Source organism: Hylaeus volcanicus, chromosome 7 (genome assembly GCF_026283585.1).
Source record: "Hylaeus volcanicus isolate JK05 chromosome 7, UHH_iyHylVolc1.0_haploid, whole genome shotgun sequence".
NCBI classification, from domain to species: domain Eukaryota; kingdom Metazoa; phylum Arthropoda; class Insecta; order Hymenoptera; family Colletidae; genus Hylaeus; species Hylaeus volcanicus.
In genome coordinates, this window is record NC_071982.1 from 13208012 (window position 1) to 13230153 (window position 22142).

General features: G+C 33.6%; 5 protein-coding genes across 7 annotated transcripts; 2 read left to right on the forward strand and 3 right to left on the reverse strand.

The window, feature by feature from the left end:
- The first annotated feature begins 866 nt into the window (after positions 1-866).
- On the forward strand, positions 867-3032 carry LOC128879213 (CAAX prenyl protease 1 homolog). The gene is made up of 6 exons (XM_054128149.1): positions 867-1056; positions 1293-1439; positions 1576-1779; positions 1867-2379; positions 2459-2602; positions 2676-3032. The coding sequence occupies exons 1-6, from the start codon at positions 946-948 to the stop codon at positions 2892-2894; spliced, it is 1338 nt and encodes a 445-aa protein (XP_053984124.1). The 5' UTR covers positions 867-945; the 3' UTR covers positions 2895-3032.
- Positions 3033-4087: 1055 nt separating this feature from the next.
- Positions 4088-17549, reverse strand: LOC128879614 (SR-related and CTD-associated factor 4). 3 transcript variants are annotated; one of them, XM_054128928.1, is made up of 19 exons: positions 16970-17549; positions 16015-16143; positions 15649-15940; positions 15381-15568; positions 15024-15305; positions 14770-14916; positions 14414-14664; positions 14156-14353; positions 13870-14003; positions 13552-13760; positions 13283-13460; positions 12879-13175; positions 12558-12785; positions 12197-12471; positions 11710-11958; positions 11033-11517; positions 10533-10819; positions 9746-10356; positions 4088-4263 (listed from the first exon to the last, which is right to left on the reverse strand). In XM_054128928.1, exons 1-18 carry the CDS (start codon positions 16997-16999, stop codon positions 9752-9754), a joined length of 4464 nt encoding a protein of 1487 aa, XP_053984903.1. In that variant the 5' UTR covers positions 17000-17549; the 3' UTR covers positions 4088-4263; positions 9746-9751. The 3 variants fall into 3 exon arrangements, with proteins under 3 accessions (XP_053984903.1, XP_053984904.1, XP_053984902.1); XM_054128929.1 differs by lacking the exon at positions 4088-4263 and having other exon boundaries at positions 4811-10356; positions 11710-11955; XM_054128927.1 differs by lacking the exon at positions 4088-4263 and having other exon boundaries at positions 4811-10356; positions 16970-17547.
- A 346-nt stretch (positions 17550-17895) lies between these two features.
- LOC128879621 (proteasome assembly chaperone 2) lies at positions 17896-19114 on the forward strand. The gene is made up of 3 exons (XM_054128944.1): positions 17896-18102; positions 18280-18624; positions 18685-19114. The coding sequence occupies exons 2-3, from the start codon at positions 18292-18294 to the stop codon at positions 19096-19098; spliced, it is 747 nt and encodes a 248-aa protein (XP_053984919.1). The 5' UTR covers positions 17896-18102; positions 18280-18291; the 3' UTR covers positions 19099-19114.
- A 153-nt stretch (positions 19115-19267) lies between these two features.
- LOC128879626 (translocon-associated protein subunit delta) lies at positions 19268-20190 on the reverse strand. The gene is made up of 2 exons (XM_054128948.1): positions 19770-20190; positions 19268-19666 (listed from the first exon to the last, which is right to left on the reverse strand). The coding sequence occupies exons 1-2, from the start codon at positions 20019-20021 to the stop codon at positions 19406-19408; spliced, it is 513 nt and encodes a 170-aa protein (XP_053984923.1). The 5' UTR covers positions 20022-20190; the 3' UTR covers positions 19268-19405.
- A 137-nt stretch (positions 20191-20327) lies between these two features.
- LOC128879625 (pleckstrin homology domain-containing family J member 1-like) lies at positions 20328-22024 on the reverse strand. The gene is made up of 2 exons (XM_054128947.1): positions 21619-22024; positions 20328-21412 (listed from the first exon to the last, which is right to left on the reverse strand). Exons 1-2 carry the CDS (start codon positions 21707-21709, stop codon positions 20976-20978), a joined length of 528 nt encoding a protein of 175 aa, XP_053984922.1. The 5' UTR covers positions 21710-22024; the 3' UTR covers positions 20328-20975.
- Positions 22025-22142: the final 118 nt, after the last annotated feature.

Here is a 22142-nt window from a genome sequence, read left to right on the forward strand (position 1 = left end):
TAGTAAAACCTAGATTTGATTAGTAAGAATTTTCTGTTAAATTTAAATATTCGATGTATTCAAGATAGCATTCGTATAAATTGATTATCTGTCGAATAATGAATTAATAATAAGTCTTCGATTTACGCGGTTAATTCGATTTAAATCTTCCCGCGTAAATCGAGTACCGACCACGTATACAGGGTTTCCCAAAAGTGTTGTAACACCTTGAAAGGGGTGGTTCGAGAGGTGATTTCAAACAACTTTTTCCTTAGCGAAAATGTTGTCCGAGACTTCGTTAAGGAAATATTAATAAAAAACCCCGACCAATCAGAACGCGCGAATACCGTTGGACCGGCCGTGGTAACGTATGAGCGCGGCCGCTCAGCGCGTAGCCTACGCTCAACCGGCATACTCGCGCTCTGATTGGTCGGGGTTTTTTTTATTAATATTTACTTAACGAAGTCGCGGACAACATTTTCGCTAAGGAAAAAGTTGTATGAATTCACCTCCCGAACCACCCCTTTCAAGGTGTTACAACATTTTTGGGACACCCTGTATATTTGTTTAAATGAAAAAAAGAAAAGATCAGTTATTAATTAAAAAGAATGTAATACCACGAATAAGGACAATATGTATAGTTTCAATTACAATTTGCTTTGTTGCGGATTTGATGAAATAAATTGTCTGATCAAATACAAATTCCTTTTAATTCCTTTCAAGACTGATTTTTCTCTTTCTCTACGATACATTTACAAATGGTAATCTGAATTTTTTAACAACGAAAAATACAAATTAAAAATTTTTATTTAAAATACTTGAGCTAGGTCTATCGATAAAAATTTAAAGTAGAGGCCAATCACGGTGTAGAATTGTAGCGAATGAAATCAAACCGTCCTGTTTCAGAAAAACTGATACTACAGCCACGGCGGAATACCGGAATCAAGATTTTAGTATTTATTAAATATGACTGTAGTGGCTAATTTTATAAAATTACTCGAGGAAAATATACTTTATGCAATTTTGGTATTAATATGGCTACTATTTTTGTGGAAACTTTATTTAAGCCTTCGCCAAGTGAGTACCTCGTTTCGTTAGGTTTTTGGGTTATGGACTCAGGGCTTCATTTCATTGAAAACATATTTTTTAAATAAAGTAATATAGTTAGCGACAGTTTATGAGATGATGTAAATTGTCATTTGCTATAGTACTTTATTTGTCTCCTTAAAATAATTTAATATAAAATTAAACCTTCTTTTAAAGAAATATTAATTGTATATCGTGTACAGAATATCGCATTATAACTTTTTCAGAGGGCTTTGATGACGCGTTTGGTTGAACTACCTTCCTCTGTTGAAAGCTTCATGACAAAGGATGTTTATGATAAAGCACGCAGATATGGTCTGGATAGATTAGACTTTGGCAATTTTGAGGACACGTACTCTAATATTTTTACTACGGTATGGTAGTTCAATTTCTTTCATAATGTTGCATATTAAATATTTAAGAATACATATTATAATTTAATATCACAATATTGTAATATAAACAAATTAAATATGTTTTACAATATTGTAAATATGTAAACATTTACAGGGTATTTTATTAGCTTCGTGTTATCGTCATTTCTGGCAATGGAGTATTGACTTAGCAAATTATTTTGGTCTCAATCCTGAAAATGAGATTATCTTGAGCGGTATTTGTATGCTTATTATAAACGTTATTTACGATGTAACTGATCTACCATTAAAGATCTATGATAAATTTGTTGTGGAACAGGAACACGGATTTAATAAAGAGGTAAAAAAACTATTTAACATTTGCTATTACTATTACATATGTTTTTTTTTTATAGAATTAATTAAAAAACTCGAGTATTAATTTCAGACACCCTTGTTTTTTATCAAAGACCAAATTCTTAAGTTTATTGTTGTGCAAGCGATTGCAATACCTCTCCTTTGTGCTGTGATATGGATTGTCGAGAATGGTGGAGATTACTTCTTCCTTTACCTTTGGATCTTCTCAATTTTTGTTACTGTTATTATGATGATCGTCTATCCAGAATTTATCGCACCGCTGTTCGATAAATACACGCCGCTCCCAGATGGAGATCTGAAATCAAAAATCGAAGCGTTAGCAGCGTCCCTCAATTATCCGCTCTATAAATTGTTCATTGTCGAAGGATCAAAAAGGTCTTCGCACAGTAACGCATACTTGTATGGATTTTATAAATCTAAGAGGATTGTCTTGTTTGATACTCTAGTGAAAGAGTATTATAAACCAGCAGAAGGTGAAACAGAAATAAAAGGATGCGAAACGGACGAAGTATTAGGAGTGTTGGCACATGAATTGGGACATTGGAAATACAGTCATACATTGAAAGGATTTTTGCTTACTCAGGTAGGTTTCTTAATTAATTACGTAGATCTTATTTATTACATATTACATGTTGGAGTCTCATAGATTTATATTTTCACAGGTGAGCTTCTTGGTAAATACTCTCCTGTATGCAAAACTTCTTAATTACAAACCAATGTACGAAGCCTTTGGTTTTATGGACTCGCAGCCAACATTCATAGGACTTATTATAGTCACTATGTATATTTTAATACCTATAAATACGGTGAGTTCTAATATTTTTAATATTTTCATGTACAAAAACGTGAACTACCCCGTTTACATAATATATTTTTCAGATAATACAATTCGTAGCAGTAGTGATAGGAAGGAAATTTGAATTTGAAGCAGACAGATTTGCAAAAACGCTGGGACGCGGAGCTCCATTAAAAAGAGCATTGATTAAATTATATAAAGATAATCTTGGTTATCCTCTTTACGATAAACTATATTCCGGTTGGCATCACAACCATCCTCCACTACTTGAAAGACTTGAAGCTATTGATAAGGAAGATTAATTATATAATTAATTTTTAAATTATATGTTCATTTAGTCACGAGAGTAATTATAACGTATTGTATAATCAACGGCAAAAATGACTATAATGTTAAGTTGAATTTTAGTTAAAATAAAAAAGTATCAGTTTATTTTTAAACATTATCTAGATTCGTTAAAAGATAAAAGTTCTATGAGATAATTATTTTTATAAAATGGATGTAATCGTACTGCTACAATGTTCAATTATGCAATTTCATTCCAGACATAATTTTATAACATTTTTGCTTTAACATTCATCCACTTCATCGCAAGATAATTATCGCATTTATAAATAACGATTACATAATCATAATGGTGTGTGAAAACTATTAGTATCTTTTTAAAATGTTAATAATGAAGAAATAATACATAATGTCTAAAACTTAATATTTAAAAATAAGTTATGAATTTATTTCATAATCTCTTGTAAACGAAGATATCTTTCCTTTAACCTTAATACTTTTATACTTTTCAATAACATATCTCCTTCTTAACGATAAGTTTGTATTACACATTAAATAAACTGAACGATAACGTTCTGTAAAACCAAATGTATACATTAAATGTTACGTATATATAGAATATTGAATCTGTTTTATTACGTTGTTTATAGTGTGCATGGTAAAATGTAACGTCTACTAATATATAATTATTTGGTAATACATGATGCATAGAGTTTTTATTATATCAGCCTTCATTTTTAAACTTTTAAAATATCAGTGTTGCTTTTGTTGTTTCCCGCTATTTTCGCTCAAATGAAGAGCCAGCTAGCGTGAACATACCGAACTACGTTCGGAGTATGATTAGCGCCTCTATCGGAAAAACGCTCAAGTTTGTCATCGAATAATTTCTATTTGCACAGTTAGATGGTGCCATTTGTATCTTTTTTATACCACTGTCGGTAAATACATTGTAGTGGCGCCATCTAATGCTAAAAAAGGGAACTATTCCACGACAAACTTGAGCGTTTTCCTTATAGAGGCGCTGAACAAACTCCGAAGGTAGTTCAGATGTTCACCGCTAGATGGCGACACAAAATTCCCGCGGGAAATTTGAACTTCACTTTATTTAATTAATGTTAATTAGAAGCATTTGTAGATACTGTCGAGTAATACTCCTTTGAAGAATATACTTCTGTAAAATATTTGGAAATTGTATTAATAAACAAAAAAATAAACCTTGAAATAATGTCTTTAATTTTCATAATTCTCATGCAGTTCGTATAATTGATATCCATGCTGTAATATACATTTATATCTCAATTTTATTAAAATGCTTATGTTTACAATAAATATACAGAATCGAGGAAAAATCACGCTTTAGATCCATTCGGTCGTTCCAAATCTTGTCTGAAACAGATAACAACAAATATATTTAGCACGCAGTACACTGAAATCTGATTTCAGTACGTTTTAGTAATCTGTTGGTTCTTAAAAATCCATGAATAGGTTTTTCTAAACGTTCGATTGTAGAGTCGCAATTATTTTTCGACAATCTCCAAATGCAATGAATTAGTTTTTCTTCAACAATTTTCGAAATATAAATAATTCAGCTAGTTACGAATAAAATGTCACGTAAATAAAAATGTCACGTGCTAAATAGAAGCGTGAAAATTCGAGGTTACCGCATGTATAGGATGGGTTAAATAAAATATTATAATTATCTAAAAACCGTTAGAGATAATAAAAAGGTTTCTCTCTCATATATTCAGTCTTACTGAGACTCCTTATAATCGACTTCAATTATGTATAGCAATTTTTGCATTTTTTGGATAAACCTAAATCCAAGAAATTTGTTATAATTTGCTATAATTTCCACCGTTGATACGATTAAAAAACAACGGTGTTTAACTGTAAGAACATTTCAGCCGGAATAAACATTATCAACGCCAACATGTTGTGAATTAAAACTCACTTTATTAAATGTTTAAAATTCTGTACATGTATTCGTAAATATTTATCGATTTCTTCTAGACGTTATCACGATCATCCTATAACTCCATGGAGTTAGATACCAGTGTGTAATCGGAATGAATTTTTGCTTGCACACTATTTTCTTTACTTTGTACATATTTCTTTGACTATGCAAGATCCGAATGATATTTCAAGAAAAGAAAGAAAAAAAACGTTGTTATCAACGAGTTATTCAGAATGCAAAAATGTCTAGAGGGTGTCCCAAAAATGTTGTAACACCTTGAAAGAGGTGATTCGGGAGGTGATTTGAAACAACTTTTTCCTTAGCGAAAATGTTGTCCGAGGCTTCGTTGAGGAGATATTAACGGAAAACACTGACCAATCAGAGCGCGCGTATACCGTTGGAGCGGCTGCGGTAGCGAAGGCTACGAGCTAAGCGGCCGCGCTTGTACGCGAACGAGTGGCTCGACGTGTATCGAAGGACATTGAACGCGGGCGCTTAGTTCGTAGCCTTCGCTACCACGGCCGCTCCAACGGTATACGCGCGCTCTGATTGGTCGGGGTTTTCTCTTAATATCTCTTTAACCAAACCTCGGACAACATTTTCGCTAAGGAAAAAGTTGTTTCAAATCACCTCCCGAATCACCTCTTTCAAGGTGTTACAACATTTTTGGGAGACCCTGTATATTCATATTTTGCACAGTCAAAGAAACAATGGAAATAAAATAGGGAACAGAAATTCCCTCTATTAGTGTAACAAAGTCCAATCGTGTTATCAGATAAACATTTACGAATTCATCCATATAGAACCTTCAATTAGACTAGATTCTAATTAGAAAAATTTGTTCCACCTCGGTTCGTAATTCTTCCGCAGTGGATGTGTTTTGTCGACTGTGCAAAATACGAAGAAACGTCTGAAATAAAAGTTATTTATTTCGTAACAAACGAATCGAAAATATTTGATTTGAAAAAAGTGACGAAGTTTTCGTCTCCTTCCTTCTTCACGTGAGGATGACCTAATAACATCGGTTCTAAAATATTTATATATACATATATAATATATCGTATAGTTATCTCTAACAATTTTCGAAAAAAAGTTAGCATTCAACGCTTTTACGCGAGACACCCTATATATGCAAGAATTCTAAATCTGATATTGACCACGAATCTTCGCGCATGTGCGTTCCCAAAAATTTTTACCAACGGTCAAATCGACGCCAATAACAGGTTACGGAATAAATAAATTATGTAAACATAAAAAAATGCCATTCAAAAATGAAACGAAACAAAGCATTATACGAAACACGATGTACAGAAATCAATTTGATAATTAATCCAAAGTTGAAACCGATGATTCCTATGAAAAAGAGAGAGAGAAAAAAAAAGAAAGATTGATAAGTGTCGTCTACATATTTACAATGCTCTGTAGATTGATATGATTTTCGTTGTCCTTTTGATTTGTTCGATCCTGTTATTGCTCGTCATTTGCATATAAATAAGCAAACAAATATTCACAGAAACGTCTATTTGTTTATGCGAATCAATTAATTCGGGCGTCTTTTTTTATCATTCTGCTCAACAAGTTACTTCTTTAAAAATGAGGAAATATGAAATTGATTTTCTCTTAAACTCTGCTCCGGAGTGGTGCACGGGTTCTTTAGACTAATCTAAATTACGTCTTTTTTCTTCCTTCTTTGCTTTTCTTGGGAGGAAGTTTATAATATGATAATACAGTAAAAAAATATTACATTCTGGACGAACATTTTGTCTACATGAACTTTTGAGTAACGATTATTTAATCCCACAATAATCGTGATTAATTGAAAATTAATAATTATCTTTCCAATACAAATAATAACACAATTAATGATCGTTATATCATGTACACAGTTGAGTTTAATTAAAAATCAATCAAAAGTTCAATAAATTAGACTACCTAAGCGACGCGTTAATTAAACATAATTAATTGATCAAATGAAAAATTTTGTTCCATGTTCGATAATAAGTTTTCACTCACTAATTAATATTCTCCTTACGTGCAATGATTAATGCTATATTCCGTTATTGCACATCACTTATTAAACGAATATACATTTCCCTATTAGCTGTTGTAACAACGCGTCGTAATTAATCAACGTGATATTCATCGCGAGATTAGGTGCTTAATATTAAATCCATTTATAAAATGAGGTAAGAACGTTGCTAAAACGAAAACCGAAGGAAACTCTCAACTTTTTAATCGACAAAGATTAGCTAGAAAGTCTAAGCAAACCAAGTCCAGTGTTGCTCGCAATTAGCTTAGATATAATTAAAAAGAAAAAGAGTTTAGAAAGTTGGAACTGAAATTGATATTGTTCCAGACGACTTGTTTCGCTTCAATTTCTGAATCGTTTGTACAACAAATCAATGTATTCTAGTTTACTTTTTTTTTCTCGTGGTTCGTCCAGAAAGAAAAATAGCATTCAGTATATAAATATAATGAGTTATAAACACAACAGTACCTTGCACTTGTCGCTCAGTTTGAGCGCAAGCGACCTGGTGGCTGGTGTTCCATCGTCGTGTGGCGACAGAGAGAGAGACTCACGCATGTGAACACACGAGTATGAGTACTGAACAAGTATCCAAAGCTGCTCTGAAAAGATTTCATTCCATTCCTAATACCAGTGTTCTTTTTCGCGTTTTATTTTCTTCGACCAAAATATATGCAATTTCTGTTTAATTACAAACAATTCTCCTCAAAGTTTAATTCAGCATCTAATTCGATATTTAGAGGAAAAACTTTTCAGATAAAAAATGCATAGTTAGGAGATTTAACTATAATTAAAATGAACTCAAGAATGAGTATGAAATTTAAGATTCGATGGTATTGGTATACTTCTGCATTTAAAAAGTTAACGCAGGCTACATTAGTATTTGTAATTAAATAGTGGTTGTATCGACTGTTTTAAGAAATTATCAGATAAAGAAATGTTTTATTTAACACTATTCTTGACCTAATGTTATTTGGCTAGTGTTTTGCTGTTTAAACTACGCAATTTTTCTCTGGAACTTTTTTCCAAAAACGAGTTGAAAGATTTGATTGTGTCACAAACAAAAGTAAAACTGTTAAAAAAAAAAAATAGTCCAAATCATTCATACGTGATTAATAGTATCAACAAATAATTAAATTTTCTAGTTTTCCTACGAAGACTCCCAGACAAATGTTTTTTAAGAACTATTTAAAATACTCTTTGTAGTTGGATGAATTTAAAATATTCATTTCGATCGATTATCTAGAAATTTCAATGGCTGGAGTATCTTTAAAGAAAAGTAAGTCAATTCCGGGAGCCGAGCGGAATGAGAGGCTATAATTCTGCTTACGAAGAAAGACGTTATATAGAAAATATTTATTTTTCGTTCGTTTGATTGAGCCGCACCGAACATCGGCGCTATATATATTCTCGATCTGTAATTCACTTTCTCTCGCGCTCTCTCCCTCTCACTCTTTCTACCACTCTTTGTTGGCTTACATTTTCTCTCATACATGTATACATGTATATTTATATATATATATATATATATGTATACATATATACATATATATATATAATCTCTCTCTCTATCTATTTAAATATTTACGGTGGTAGAATCTTGCTTATCCGAATAAACGATTACGTATTTTAATAGTTAACATTTCCTGTTGATCGAACGTTCATTCGCTGGAAATATAATACAATTTGTCTTTTAAATCATTCGATAGAGTTTAGTACGCACAGAGAATAATTAAAACAAGTTATATCAACGATCAAAAATTAAATTTAAAATAACATATGTATAATGAGATTTATTTAAAATGATATAGTTATTAAGCTAAAGTCTACTTTATACAAATTCTCCAACTAGCATCAATAAGAGTCGTATCGAATGTATAGTTCGATCAACGAAAATATTCGTACGATAAAACTTGACGTTTGTTGTCTATACGATTAATCAAGATTCTACTGTTAAGATTCATCTATCTATACAGTACGTTCGATTTAAGTGTATACATTCAATTATTTCTTGAGCTACTGAAAATGCAAAGAAATGCGTATATAGAAGCTGTTCTATTTTTAAGGGAATATATCGAATTGAATTTTGTCCCAATTGCAATTTCGGAGATTCAAATATTAAAAAATAGCGAATATGATTTTACGTGCAACTATTATATTTAATTTAACTGTTACGTTTCCCTCTTCAAATCGAACAAGTTCTTTATAAATGATTTTGCTGTACCTTTAGTAGCCTAAGAACTAATGAAATGTACGCATTCAAATCGGATTTACTATATATCTGTTTTCTACGAAAATACAAAAGTATTTACAATTCAATAAATAAGTCGCCACTTGGAGTATCCACGGGTCATAGGTCCTGTGTTTACAAATCACAGCGCCTCACATGTTAAGCCGATTAGAAAATTGGTTTCTTCGAAACTGAAACGCTGACTTAAAGAACAAACCTTTTTCTTTTTTTTGTTCAACCGATGATATACTTTCAGCTAACTCTGTTTCATATACGTCTTAATATAATACAAAAATCATTTTTCATTACACGAATAGATTTGTGTAATTTTACAAATAAAAATGTAGAATTTGCACATTCAATTATTATTATTCAATTATTCTAATATTATATATGAAATTCATTTAAAATAGCGCCAAAATCTTATGCCCCTTCAAGTCTAGCTATCTTTAAAAATAAAGCTTATAATACACTATTACTTCAACATGAATAAAATACCATTGATTGAACACAAATATAGCTAGTCTAAAATTCAGCGTTTCACTTCCCAAAAATAAGCATTTCCATTTCGACCGAACCGAGCTCGAAGCAACGAGTCCTCCCCTCACACCACTCCACAGAGTAAGAAATAATCTTAAAGAGAAAAATCGCTCTTTACTTTGGTCTAAGAATCCCTGCAGTCCTCTTCCTCCTTCTTCGTTTCAATGCATTCTTCTATTGCCTCGACCAATTGTTCCACATTTTCCGTTTTCTCGATAGGAATCACTGGCTCCTTTATTTCAGCTTCTTGTTGTTCAACTTTCAAAACTACTTCCTCTTTAATAGGTTCTGCCTTCTCTTCGACATTTCCAGTGGATGGCTCCTGCTCTTTGGAATCCTCCGTTTCTTCTCCGGATGGACTTGCATTTGTCCACCTGGATTTCCGTCCCCTATTTCGATTCTCTCGTTCCGTGTTTTGGTTGTTTGGATGTTTACCACCTTTTTTGTCTCTTTGCGCATGGTTTTCGGCGTCAGAGGACCACGGACCAGGAGGAGGATGCTCTTGATTTCTCCACGGAGCGGCAGACTCGGGTGGATGAATGGATGGCGGACCCATAGGCGGGCCGAAGGGTGGTCTGGCGTGAGGAGGACGAATGTCGTCGAAAGGAGGTCTGAAGAAGGTGTCTGGTTCTCGAGGATCAAAAGGCGGGCCGCGAGGACCGAAAGGAGGCCTCATGCCAGGCCGAAGAGGACGTGGTCCTAAGCCTCGCGGATGGAACATTAACGGACCTAAAAAAACAAATATTCAGTAACGTATTGTGTTCGTGAATTAATTAATTGTTTAAGTAACCTCTACAGAGAACATGTAGTAGTATAGTCGGATCCAGTTAGAAGGAGTTAAGAGGTCGTTGAAAAGAACTCTTGATTTATTTATCTTTTCCTAGTAAGGCAAAAACTATTCTTACCAGGCCCGCGAGCACCTAGAGGAGCAGGACGCGGTCCGAACCCATCAGGATGTCCAGGTCTAGGCCCCCTGGGTCCCATCATAGGTGGCATTCCAAACATAGGATCAATTCCAAAGAATTCTCGTCTCCTAGGTTCAAAATCACCTCGTTCGTGATGAGGGGGTCCCCTTGGATCGAAACCATCCTGAAGTCGTGGATCGAAACCGTCACGCCTGACTTCGTAATCGAATCGATCTCGATCGTCGAGCGGCCTTCTTCCACGTCCGTCAGCCCTGTCAAATTCCTCCCTTTGGCAGATAATTAATCGGTGATTAAACAGTTACTATAGAATAAACAGAGCCAAAACTTCTTAAATTATTTCTTTCGTCTGTATATGAATAGATATAGTATAGGTCTTAATGCTATGAATAACCCCTCAAAAGTTACCTTAAAGATCAACGAATATCAAATTTAACAAAAGAACAAAATAATGAGTTTTTATTGTATAATAAGTGTTTTACCTCTGCTCCCTGGGAGGTCCAAGTCTTCCAAATTCTTCTATTCTCTGCTGCCCGTGTATCCTATTATCAAATTCTTCTTGGTACATCCCACCTCCTTGTATCCTCGAAGGAGGAGCATCCATATACTCCTCGTGAATTTGCGATCCTCTATGGCCCCGACCGCCAAAATTTTGTCTGTCCCTTTGTTGCTGAAATTCCCTTGGATCTTGTTGAGGAGGATTTCTAAAGTCCGGTGGTCGAGCTGGGAAATCACCTCTTTCCTGAGGTAAAGCGAATTTCGGCAAATCCATGAGGGACGAAAGAGGTTCTCCGCGCGGCGGTCGAGGCTCTTCGAAATTTCTATCGGATCTGTCTCGATCTGGTCGATTACGAGGAGGGGGTATCCGATCGCCTCGATCTTCGAGAGGAAGGGTGCCATCGGCCAATTGACGCAGACGATCAGCTAGGCTTGGTTTACCGTCTTTCTTTGGAGTGGAATCGTTTTCCTAAAATTATAACGAACATCAAAATGATTGGAAACAATAAATTGTAATAAATTATAATAATTAATATTACTTATATATTTTTTCATTCTTGGCTCATTGACTTTGATATCTTTGAAAAAACTGTATAGGTAAAATATTTACTTCGTTGCCCTTTTTTATTCTTTGTTATTTAAATAGTTAACGTATTATTACCTGCAGACTTTGATTCTGTGGGATTCCATCTCGATTTTCTCTATTTTCTCTATCCCTTCGATCATCTCTGTCTCTATCTCTAATATCTCTCCTCCGATCACGTCCTCGTTCTCGTCCTCTACCTCTTTCTCTTCCACGATCCATTCTGGAGTCGTTGTTTTCCCTATCTCTATGAGATAAATGTGTTTCCCTATCTCTTCTCTCCCTGTTTTCCCGTTCCCTATCCCTTTCTTTATAGTCTCGATGCTGCTAAAGTTAAATTCAATTGAAATCATTCCGTAGAACACTCTAATTTTCAGAAAAAACTATTACGATATATATATAAAATGTTACACATTTCTATATCGATAGACGGGTAAGAAAGCAATTATTTTATATAATCTTCGTACATTAAATATCTAACTGCATACATAGAAAATGACGTATGAAAATCTATATAAGTAAAAGTTACCGATTTAACAACGAAAAAGTATTCCATATAATTTACCTCTAGCTGTTGGTCGCCATCTATTCTTTCCTCGTTTTGTGAAAGTTGCTGATCCATTAAATTCCCTTTGCTTTTATTTCCATTTGAACTTTGCGGCATCGCGTCTTCCATTTCTACGTCCATATCGTCTGCAGAATGTTGTTGCTGAGGTAATTGCATTTGTAAAGGAGCAGAAGGGCCGACCCCGTAAGGTTGACGCAACATTGGCAAATTTGGCATTCCCGTTTCCGTTGTTGGCGGCGGAACTCCTATCGGAGGAACATTGTGTGGCATACCTAACAAAATTTAGACTTTCATTAACTCTTTACATTTCCATTTACTGTTTAATTGTGGAACGAGTTCAATTTTAATTTGTACGTACCGGTGGAATTAGGTTTATCGGAGGGTGCTGCAGGTGCTGGCAAAGGAATTTGTGTTAATAGACCGACACCGACGCCAGCTCCAAACGGTGAATTTACTGGAGGAGTTAGCATGGTTTGCATCATTCCTGGTGGTCCTAATAAACTTTGCATATTGGGTGGCGGTACGCCAATCGGAACATTGGGCATTAAACTGTGTGGCATTGGTAATCCCATTGGTCCAAGCATTCCTGAACAATGAAGAAAATATGAGTTACTTAACAAATTTAATTAGTCATAAAATGAACAAAAATTAGAAAATCTTAAAACAAAAAATTATTTACGGGGAACTCCTGTCATTGTAAAAGCAGGTGGCATCATTTGTAATTGTGTATTTGGCGGTGGCAAAAGTGCAGCTGATGTAGGAGGTCTGATTGGCGGTGGCTGACTTGTATCGATAACTTGTTGTTGACCTTGCTGATTCTGCTGTTGAGATTGTTGCTGTTGACTGCTAGTCGAAGGCTGCATTACGTTTACCATGCCATCCGTCAAACTTGGAATTGCAGCAGCTAAAGCTTGCTGTTGCAACTGCAACTGCTGTTGAAGCATGTCTGAATTTGTCCCGGAATGCTTTAATTTACCTGTAAATTTTATTAACAGAATAAATTATTTTTTTTAATTTATAAGAGAACTTATAATAAATGAATTCACATTTCATCGGACATTACGAACATATTACTTTACTTACCTTTTAAAGGAGGTGGCAAAGTATCTTCATCGATCATTCCACCTTCTTCGAGTAATTCTAAATCCTGATCAGTAACATTAATTAATTTATTCCAGGGAATATAACTAACTCCCAATTCGACTTCCCAGTAATCTTTCCATTCCTTTCCTTTCACACCTTTCCCTGGTGCCCAGGCTAACTGAAATACATTGAAAATTCTATCATTCTAGAAATAAACAATTCTCGTCTGTACTTTTAATAATAAATGTATTATACGTCAAATAACTTACAGTGATTGCTTTTCCTTGCATTTTGTGATTCTTAAGTTTAGTAAGAGCCCGATAAGCGTCTTGCCTTCTATTCATGCATATAAAAGCGCAACCTCTAGGTGAAATCAGATCGATGCTGACGATATCACCAAATTCCCCAAAAGTGTCTGAAAGTTCTTCTTGGTGTACTAATTTTGATAAATGTCCTACCCAAAGAGTGGTACTGCAAACTGCAAGGATATTCCATTTGAAATAGCTCGAAATTTATTATCATTCTCAAAAGTATATAACGAGAATGTGAGCGATAATAATAATAAAAAAATTGACTTAACAACCTACCGCTTAATTTATCTCTTACAATTGGAGGCAATCCTCGTTTGCGTCTTTCTCTTTCTTTTTCCCGTTCTTCCTCAGTCATTTTTTCTCGGCTGTCTTCGCGTTTCCTGTCACGTCCTCTATCTCTCGAGCGTGATCTGCAATATAATAATATATTTAGTGAAAAAATAAGTAGTTCATAAATAGAAAATATGTTTCAAGTTAATATCACTGTCTCTTAATAAATTTTTCTAACGAATTTCAAAATATAATCAATAACGGCTATATACACTAGTTTTAAAAAAATGACCTTCTTCTTCTGGATCTGCTTCTCGATCGAGATTTTCTGTCCCTGTCCCGATCTCGATCCCTATCTCTATCTCTATCTCTATGCCGTGGTGATCTAGATCGACTGTGGTGCCTGTATCGATCAGGTGACCGACTATGCGATCTTGTATTTTCACAATTTACAATTTCTACGCTGCTACTGTCCCGTCTTGCACCATTTCTATAATAAACGATTTATTAAGGATTACGTTCAATGTTTTAATACGAAAGAAATAATTACCCAGAATAATCTTGCGCGTCTTGTCGCTCGTCGTGAAGGGGGCTCTTTTGATTTTGATGTGCTTGCTGATTAATCTGTCTAATACTTGACAAAGGTTGGGAGGCATACGGTAGAGCTGGTGGATAACCAGGAGGTGGTTGACTCAGGTCTTGTATAACACCGCTACTTACATTTGTTGCATAAGCATTTTGTTGATTTGGTTTTAAGATGTCTGATGGTTTCAATTCACACTCCGATGCAAACGGTAAATTCTAAAAATAATTGTATTTTACTAATGTAAATATCTTAGTGAAATTGATATCGCATTTCAAACTGTATACGTAAAATCATACTATTTTTTTACATCAATAACGTACAGGAACGGTTTGCGCTAGATGCTTATCAAACTCCTCCTCCTGCTGCTTCATTTGTTGAAGTTTACGCATTTTTTCTTCAATTTCGTGTTGCGATGAAGACGCATTTCCCTGCATTGTTTGTTGTAATGTTTGAAGCTGCCTTAGAACCTAGTATTAGAGAAAAAATTAACAAAATACACACGCATTAATTAATTAAATTTATAATTTTCTTATCGAATTTCACTCAAGTAAACTTTATGAATGATTAAGTATACCTCTGGATTCGTTAGTAGTAGTCCGAGACTTTCTAAACTATTTCCTGTAGCAACAGCATTGTGTTGTTGAGCAGTATTCGCTGCTGTTGTCGCTGCTGGTGAACTCGCAACAACGACATCGTCGTCTTCTTCCTCGCCGTAATCAAAGTCTAAGAGTTTCTTATCAAATTTTACAGAACTCTTCTGTTCGTTTGCTGCTTCCTGCTTTTTTAATAACAATTGTTGTAAATGTTGTAACTGATCAAGGAAAGAAGCGTCCACTTGAGTTGCATTCGATTGCCCCTAAAATAAAAGCATTTGAAATGTAATACTTTAATAAATTCGGGTATTGAACTACATACTATAAAAATAACATACCAGGAGTTTATTAGCATTAACTATATTCGCTGCTTCCATTTTCGTTTGTGCTAGCCAAACAGGATCAATTGTCTTTCCAGAGGAGAACAATTTCTGATCTTTTACTGCATTCTTCGCAGTTAAGGGAGGAGTCTTTACAGAAGTACCAGTATTGCTTGTATTGTTTGTTGAGGAACTATTCAGTGTACCTGGAAATAATAATCCTATTTTAACGTAAATCTTATAAATAAATCAAGAAATAAAGATCGTGAGAGTAAGAATTTTTTACCATTAGCATTAACTGTTTGTTCCTTGTGTATTGGATGATTTGGGTCCGCAAGATCGAATAATGGTTGTATAACCTCGGAAGGGAAAACTGCATTTTTTTGCCAAAGATTTAAAACTCGTATCACCTTGCTTTTGTCTTCCTGAGGACATTTCAGAAGGTTTAAGAAGGTGGTTTGCATGTTCTTAGCAAAGCGTGGAGCAAAGACATCTTTCTCTACTCCAAACTGGTGTCTGGATTGGCGTACAATTGAATCTATGACGTACAATCCAGGCACTTTGTACTCTGGCTTACACTGTAACATATAAATAACAATTAAATTACACATGTTCCAATAGTATTTTTAATGTAACTTTTAGAATAAACTACCTTTTGGATAAATTTCTCTACGCTTTGCACAACATGCTTGTAGAATTTGATTGCCTTAATTGCGCCCCTGGTGAGAGAGTTCATCTTTGCCTTGGAAATTGGTGGTTTGACATCATACAGAGCTGAAAGCTGAAAATAGAAGAAATAGTATGTAATTTAAATTGATAACTTACAGGAAGATTTGATGTAGCGAGTGGTTAATAAAACAATGCATGTATTTAAAATAATGTTCTTTAAATACATTCAGATTTTGTAAAAAAATGAGTTGGTTTTATTTATACGCTTTAGAACACGAGATATCTGAATTGATGTTTCATTTCTGTTTGTAATGTTAAGAAACATGACAATTTCCGGTGACAAATTTACCCACTCAATACATGAAAAGATATGTAAATGATAGGTTGTTGACTATAAAAATTTATCAGCGTTTTCCATAAATTACTTTGCACTACATGTTCCATTTAGTAAGTCTCCCTTTTACACCTCTGCCCCCAACCATCCCCCCACCATTCCCCCCCATCATCAACCTTCTTGAACACACACAAATACAAACATTTATTTTTCTATTTGGATCGTGTGAACGACATAAATTTCGAGTAACAACAAATAACCATCGCGTGGTACATCACGAAAACACTCTAAATCACACTAAAGGTTCTCTTTCACTGATCTCCCTCTTTCTTGAATATAGAGATAGTTGCTCCTTCTCTCTTGCACACAGACTAGAAAATCAAGCATTCGTCGAGCACGGAATCACTCGATTTCTCGGTACCACGATCACTCGGGAACGTCAAGGGAGATATTCCTTCTACAGTTCCGTTTCGTGTACGTGTCCCCGTGGGTGCACGAAACGGGAAGACGGAAAAGGGAGAAGGGAAACGAGAAACGAAAGAAAAAAAGGAACAAGGGAGAGTCGGCGGGCTAGGAGAAGAATCGAGGGTAAGAAGCAGCTCACCTCCGCGTTAAATGCCTTAACCGCCTCCATTTCGACGAAGGTGCGAAGCACCAAGGATCTGCTATGTTTCACAGGAATCCGTGATTATCGGGACGTTCAATGTTTTCGCGATAAATCGCATGTCTTTGCTCAGAGCGCACTGTCTAGCTGGGCCATGCCACTCAAGATGGCGACGCTATTTCCCGAAAGGCATCGCGGGGCGGTGATGCGTGACGTCACATGCCGCCGCTGTGCACGATCGGTAACGATTCGTGCTTCAATACCGATTGTCTTCCACCAATCAAAATCCTCTTAGATAAATGTTTATTTCAAACTTTATCGAAATTAATTTTCTGTCGTGAATTAGTTACCCGCTTTGAAAATGAATTGAATTAGTATTTCAAATCTCCACTTGAATTATAAAAATTTGTACATTTGCAATTACAGAGTCACGATTTTTAATACATAATTCGTATAAAATAATACGGACGTTTCTAATATGTATACATATATTTTTAATAGTTTATTAAAGTACTTTGATTTTCATTTACTTCGTGTTAGATATTCGAACTTTTTAACCTTTGGAAAAATCGTAATACCTTACCTGATGTTTAAATATTTGTTTATCTAACTACTGAGTGTGTTTAAAGCTATACTATTTGTTTACATTAGCTATAATATTTGATATCTTATGTTTCGAATTGTAAATAAAGTCGAAGCTTCAGACACCAATGTCTTCGAGTTGCATATTTATTAACGAAAATTATATGTAATTTCTAATTATTTTAATAGTTTTCTTCGTTGTTTTGCCATGTATTATTTAAACACACATATATATATACATATAGGTTCTTTCAAATTTATATTAATTCATCATTGAACTGAAGTTGCAGAAACAGAGGTGCCAACTTTGCTTTTTTCAGACTATGCAGGTAAACTAGAGGAAACATAGAGATACTATAGTTCCTATGGAAGTAAACCTCAAATTGTCAAATTGATATTGCAAGTTTCCATAAACATCTATAAATTTAAACTCATTTGTAATACGTTTTTTGTGTAACTTTACTGATTGTGTATCATCTGTGTTAAATATTATATAAATTTAACCTGCTGTATTAATTACATAAATGAATATATAGAGAAACAGTTGTAAGGTAGAATGTATTCAATATTTAATAATCATTTTCTTGTAGTGACTTGCGAATTTCAAATTCAAATAAATAAAAGTTTTAAAGTGTTGATATTACCTAGAATTTTTATCGTAAAAGTTTTATTTACATAATATACATCAAAACCTTTACTAAAATGCAATTTTATCATTCATGAAATAGATACGAAGAAAAATGATAAAAGTACCAAAAGAAATCGATCTTGAAAATTACATTTTGATAATTCCATCAGTGGCTGTTGGAAATGTTGGACAATTATCCATCGATCTGTTGATCTCTAGTTTGAATCTATGTAAAATTGGATCCATGTGGAATCCTGCATTCATTCCAATCTCTGGTCATGATCCTTATGATAAACATTCCAACTCTCTTTGTACAGCAGCTGATTTTTATCTTGGAACTTCGTGTAAAGTAATCCTTCTACAATTACGTTCACCTAATGTTGGTGATTCAACTGATTTTTTTGATGAATTAACGCAATTTATTCACCAAAGAAAAATCAGTAAGGTATGCATATTTTGTTATTTATTCATTTATTTTTATATTAACGAAGAATCTGTTTTCTAGATAATAATTTTAACAAGTAGTTACGACTATGAACAGTTTGATAGATCGGATACCAGCTTGAGATATCTTAGTTCGGATAATTCGTTACTGAACAATGAAAAGCTTCTTGAAACTCTTTGTTGGAAAAAGCATTCAAGAAAGACTTTAATGGAATCATCAGGAAGTTATTGCATTCCTGGTGGAGGATTCGCGAATGGACTTTATGAATATCTTAAGTCAATGAAAATTCCTTGCACTGTATTATTTTGTTACTGTTCTGAAGGAGACAATGTACATGATGCATTAATATTAGTCAAAGGTTTAAATCAATGGTTAAATCTATTAGAAATTAGTACAGATGGTGGTATTAATGTTACATATCCACCATCTTGGGAATACCTTTTTGGTAATCCACCTTCGTCTGAAATATATTAAGTATGGTGCTTAAAGCTTTTGTTATTTACAAAATTTCAATTTTAACAAAGTCAACAATACTTAATATTGTACAAAGATGAAATGTTTGGGAGAATTTAGATCTAAAACTTTGTTAATTAGAATCAAGCGCTAATTTAATCAACAGTAAATTAATATCAAATAATACTAATTGTAATTAAATAAAAAATATTGTATTTAAGAGAAAATCTCAGTGACAACAATTTATAATAAATACATTTTTTAATAATTCAGTTGAAAAATGTATAATTTTCATAATTTATTTTAAAAATAATATAAAATGAAATACTTAAGCAAGAAGCTTAAATTTAGAAGAAAAAGCAAAGTAGGAGACTAAAGCTGCTAAGAGAGCAGCAAGAAGTTCCGAATTGACCCAGGGTCCAAGATAGACACCTGGATTGTTAAGTACTACGACAACCAAAGGTTTTACAGAACTCGCGTCCTCTCCATTTCTATAAGCTTTACGTATGGCTGCGTATCTTTCTTCATCATACAGGTTTATTCTGTAATCTCCCGAATGTGCCTTCTTCACATCTTCTGTCCAAGAAACCTAAAAATTTAATTTTATTACGACTAATTGAATTTCAATTTCTTATAGGAGATAATTCGACTTAAAAAGACACAGTTAATGTATAAATTTGTTTGATTAATACCTGATATTTGTTATCAGAGCTTAACCTAGCAGCAGGCAATGCTCTTCCTTCGACTTCTGCATACAATGTGATACCTTTCACACCATTGCTACATTTAAGAACAAACTGTGTCGTAAATGCAATGTTCGTTAGAATTGTTGCATCTTCCGTGACATATGCGGACGCAACAACTTCTGGCTTTTGGCAAGTTTCGCCAGAAATTCCGGAAACTGCACTAACTATTAAAATACAAACAATAGCGAGTTGATTCATCTTTCTTCCACTATGTTTTCGATTGATGTATTACTTAAACGTTAAAAAAAAAATTATATTATTAATTTTCTAGCTGTAAAACCGTGACTACTACCGGCAGCTTAAATCATGTTAGGTTAAGTGATATGATTACAACCAATTACAACTACAAGTTGATCATGGCGGCCTCTTCGAGAACGCGTGGATATTCGTGGTTACACGTGGTAAAGAGTTGGAAACAATGCTACCAACTCTTCACCTCTAAAATTTATTTTTATGTTATTTATACATTTATCTCACTTACTGTACATAAGCACTGATAAGCACTTACAGACTGTAAACCAGACATCATTTAAATAGTCACTTATAAAAATATTCTTTATTTTATATAATATTACAAGCAGGCATTACGAATTAGTAAAAATTAATAATATTGTACAATGTGTATATAACAGAGTATTTGGTATTTGAATACTTAAAAAATTGTTATCTACAGTAGAGTTTGTACCTACATTTTTCTTCGTACGATACTAATTTTTTAAAAGGTACAATCGCTGTTGTCTTACTATAAGATCTTGATTATAATAAATTAATAACATACAGTAAATTCCACGTAACGCTTCTCAAGAATTAAACTATATTATAGCAGATTTTTTTGGTTCTTTCAAAATTGTATCAAAATTACTTTACATAGATACACGTAAAATGTTTGTTACATTAATAAATAATAAGAGAGTGATGTAAATAATTTGCAGTGATATAAAATCCTTATTTTACCTTGTACATACAATGTAAACTGTATAAGTCATGTATTAGCTAGAATAAATAAATTTTATAACTTGTCACTTTCTTTTTTGTAGGAATAATTTACATTTAACATTGCAATTTGATCTATCTTCGTATTATTTTTTTATAAGCAAATAATACTTCAATTTCAAAATATAGCGTACAAAAATTACAATTAAATTATTTCGCTTAAAATTCAATCAAATTCGCTTCTTTTGTTACTGTACTTAATGCTGTTGATGATACAGCTGACGTAGAAGAAGAAGGTTGATGGGAACGAAAAGTTGGGTACACAAGCAAGGGATCCTCTCCTGTCTTTCTGCTTAATTTCTCTTGAAGCATTATTAAACGTGACCGCCAATATTCGTAACTAGCACGGTTAAGTGCATTTACCCATTGTTCTACTTGAGATTCCGAACGTCCACTCAAAATATGCCTTTTCTCATGATCGTCACGAAATGCTATACTAAACGCGAATACTCCTTCGCACGCGCTATCGATATTAATACAATAATTTTCTAATACAATCACACCAGCTGGTTGTCTTCTGTCAATATGTCCTAATTCGTTGATATTAAAATAAAATAATAGATTGTACCTTAGTTTGAACCATTTTTCTTTAAATACTGAAAGACAAATAATAGGAGTATTAGGGAAACAGCATTATCAATTGTGAGAATATATTATAAATGGTATATTAAATATAATAATTTATTAGATTGTCGAGTATACGATATCTGTGTCATAATAGAATCAATGTTAAAATATAGGTTAGGTTAAGATGTATAAGAGTCGTTTGAATAAATCTAGGTAACACTTGTCTCAAACTAACCTGATTTATGTGCTCGTTTATGATTTAAACGACCTTCGAGAGCAGCATGACCATTGCTTGCTTCTGCAAGCTCTTTTTCATTGAATTTCATGATTCTAAAAAATCAATTATACTCCAAACATTCCTGCGTAATATGAATACTATATCATAGTTATAATATAATTCATATTATTGATTGCATCAATTCATTCAAAAATTTGTCTGCGATTACTTATTGTCACTCCAATATTATGTATATTTCATTATAATGTATGATCTTTCATCGATCTTCTCAATCTCACTTAATCTTAACAAATTATTTGTAATAATTACATATGTGTTAATAATTATAGGAACTTTACTAAACTTTATCATCTAAGATCGAACATCAAACGTCAACATTAAAGTTCGCAGAATACAAAACTGAAGTTTTGAAATAACGCGTATTATTGCAGCAGGCTGAGAAACATGCATATGAATTCGTTGTGTTTTTTAAATAATTCATTGTAACAATCAATGATCCTTTCGATATACGAATAGATAGG

Excerpts from the sequence above, each read along its gene's own strand:
- LOC128879213 (XM_054128149.1), top strand. The coding sequence starts at position 946 with ATGACTGTAGTGGCTAATTTTATAAAATTACTCGAGGAAAATATACTT. Across the intron at positions 1,440-1,575 it reads ACTCTAATATTTTTACTACG|GGTATTTTATTAGCTTCGTG; the intron begins GTATGGTAGTTC and ends AAACATTTACAG. Across the intron at positions 1,780-1,866 it reads AACACGGATTTAATAAAGAG|ACACCCTTGTTTTTTATCAA; the intron begins GTAAAAAAACTA and ends TATTAATTTCAG.
- LOC128879614 (XM_054128928.1), bottom strand. The coding sequence starts at position 16,999 with ATGGAGGCGGTTAAGGCATTTAACGCGGAG. Across the intron at positions 15,306-15,380 it reads TTAATGCTAATAAACTCCTG|GGGCAATCGAATGCAACTCA; the intron begins GTATGTTATTTT and ends CTTTTATTTTAG. Across the intron at positions 12,472-12,557 it reads CGATAAACCTAATTCCACCG|GTATGCCACACAATGTTCCT; the intron begins GTACGTACAAAT and ends AAATTTTGTTAG.
- LOC128879621 (XM_054128944.1), top strand. The coding sequence starts at position 18,292 with ATGATAAAAGTACCAAAAGAAATCGATCTTGAAAATTACATTTTGATA. Across the intron at positions 18,625-18,684 it reads ACCAAAGAAAAATCAGTAAG|ATAATAATTTTAACAAGTAG; the intron begins GTATGCATATTT and ends TCTGTTTTCTAG.
- LOC128879626 (XM_054128948.1), bottom strand. The coding sequence starts at position 20,021 with ATGAATCAACTCGCTATTGTTTGTATTTTAATAGTTAGTGCAGTTTCC. Across the intron at positions 19,667-19,769 it reads GCTCTGATAACAAATATCAG|GTTTCTTGGACAGAAGATGT; the intron begins GTATTAATCAAA and ends TTAAATTTTTAG.
- LOC128879625 (XM_054128947.1), bottom strand. The coding sequence starts at position 21,709 with ATGAAATTCAATGAAAAAGAGCTTGCAGAAGCAAGCAATGGTCATGCT. Across the intron at positions 21,413-21,618 it reads TAAACGAGCACATAAATCAG|TATTTAAAGAAAAATGGTTC; the intron begins GTTAGTTTGAGA and ends TTTGTCTTTCAG.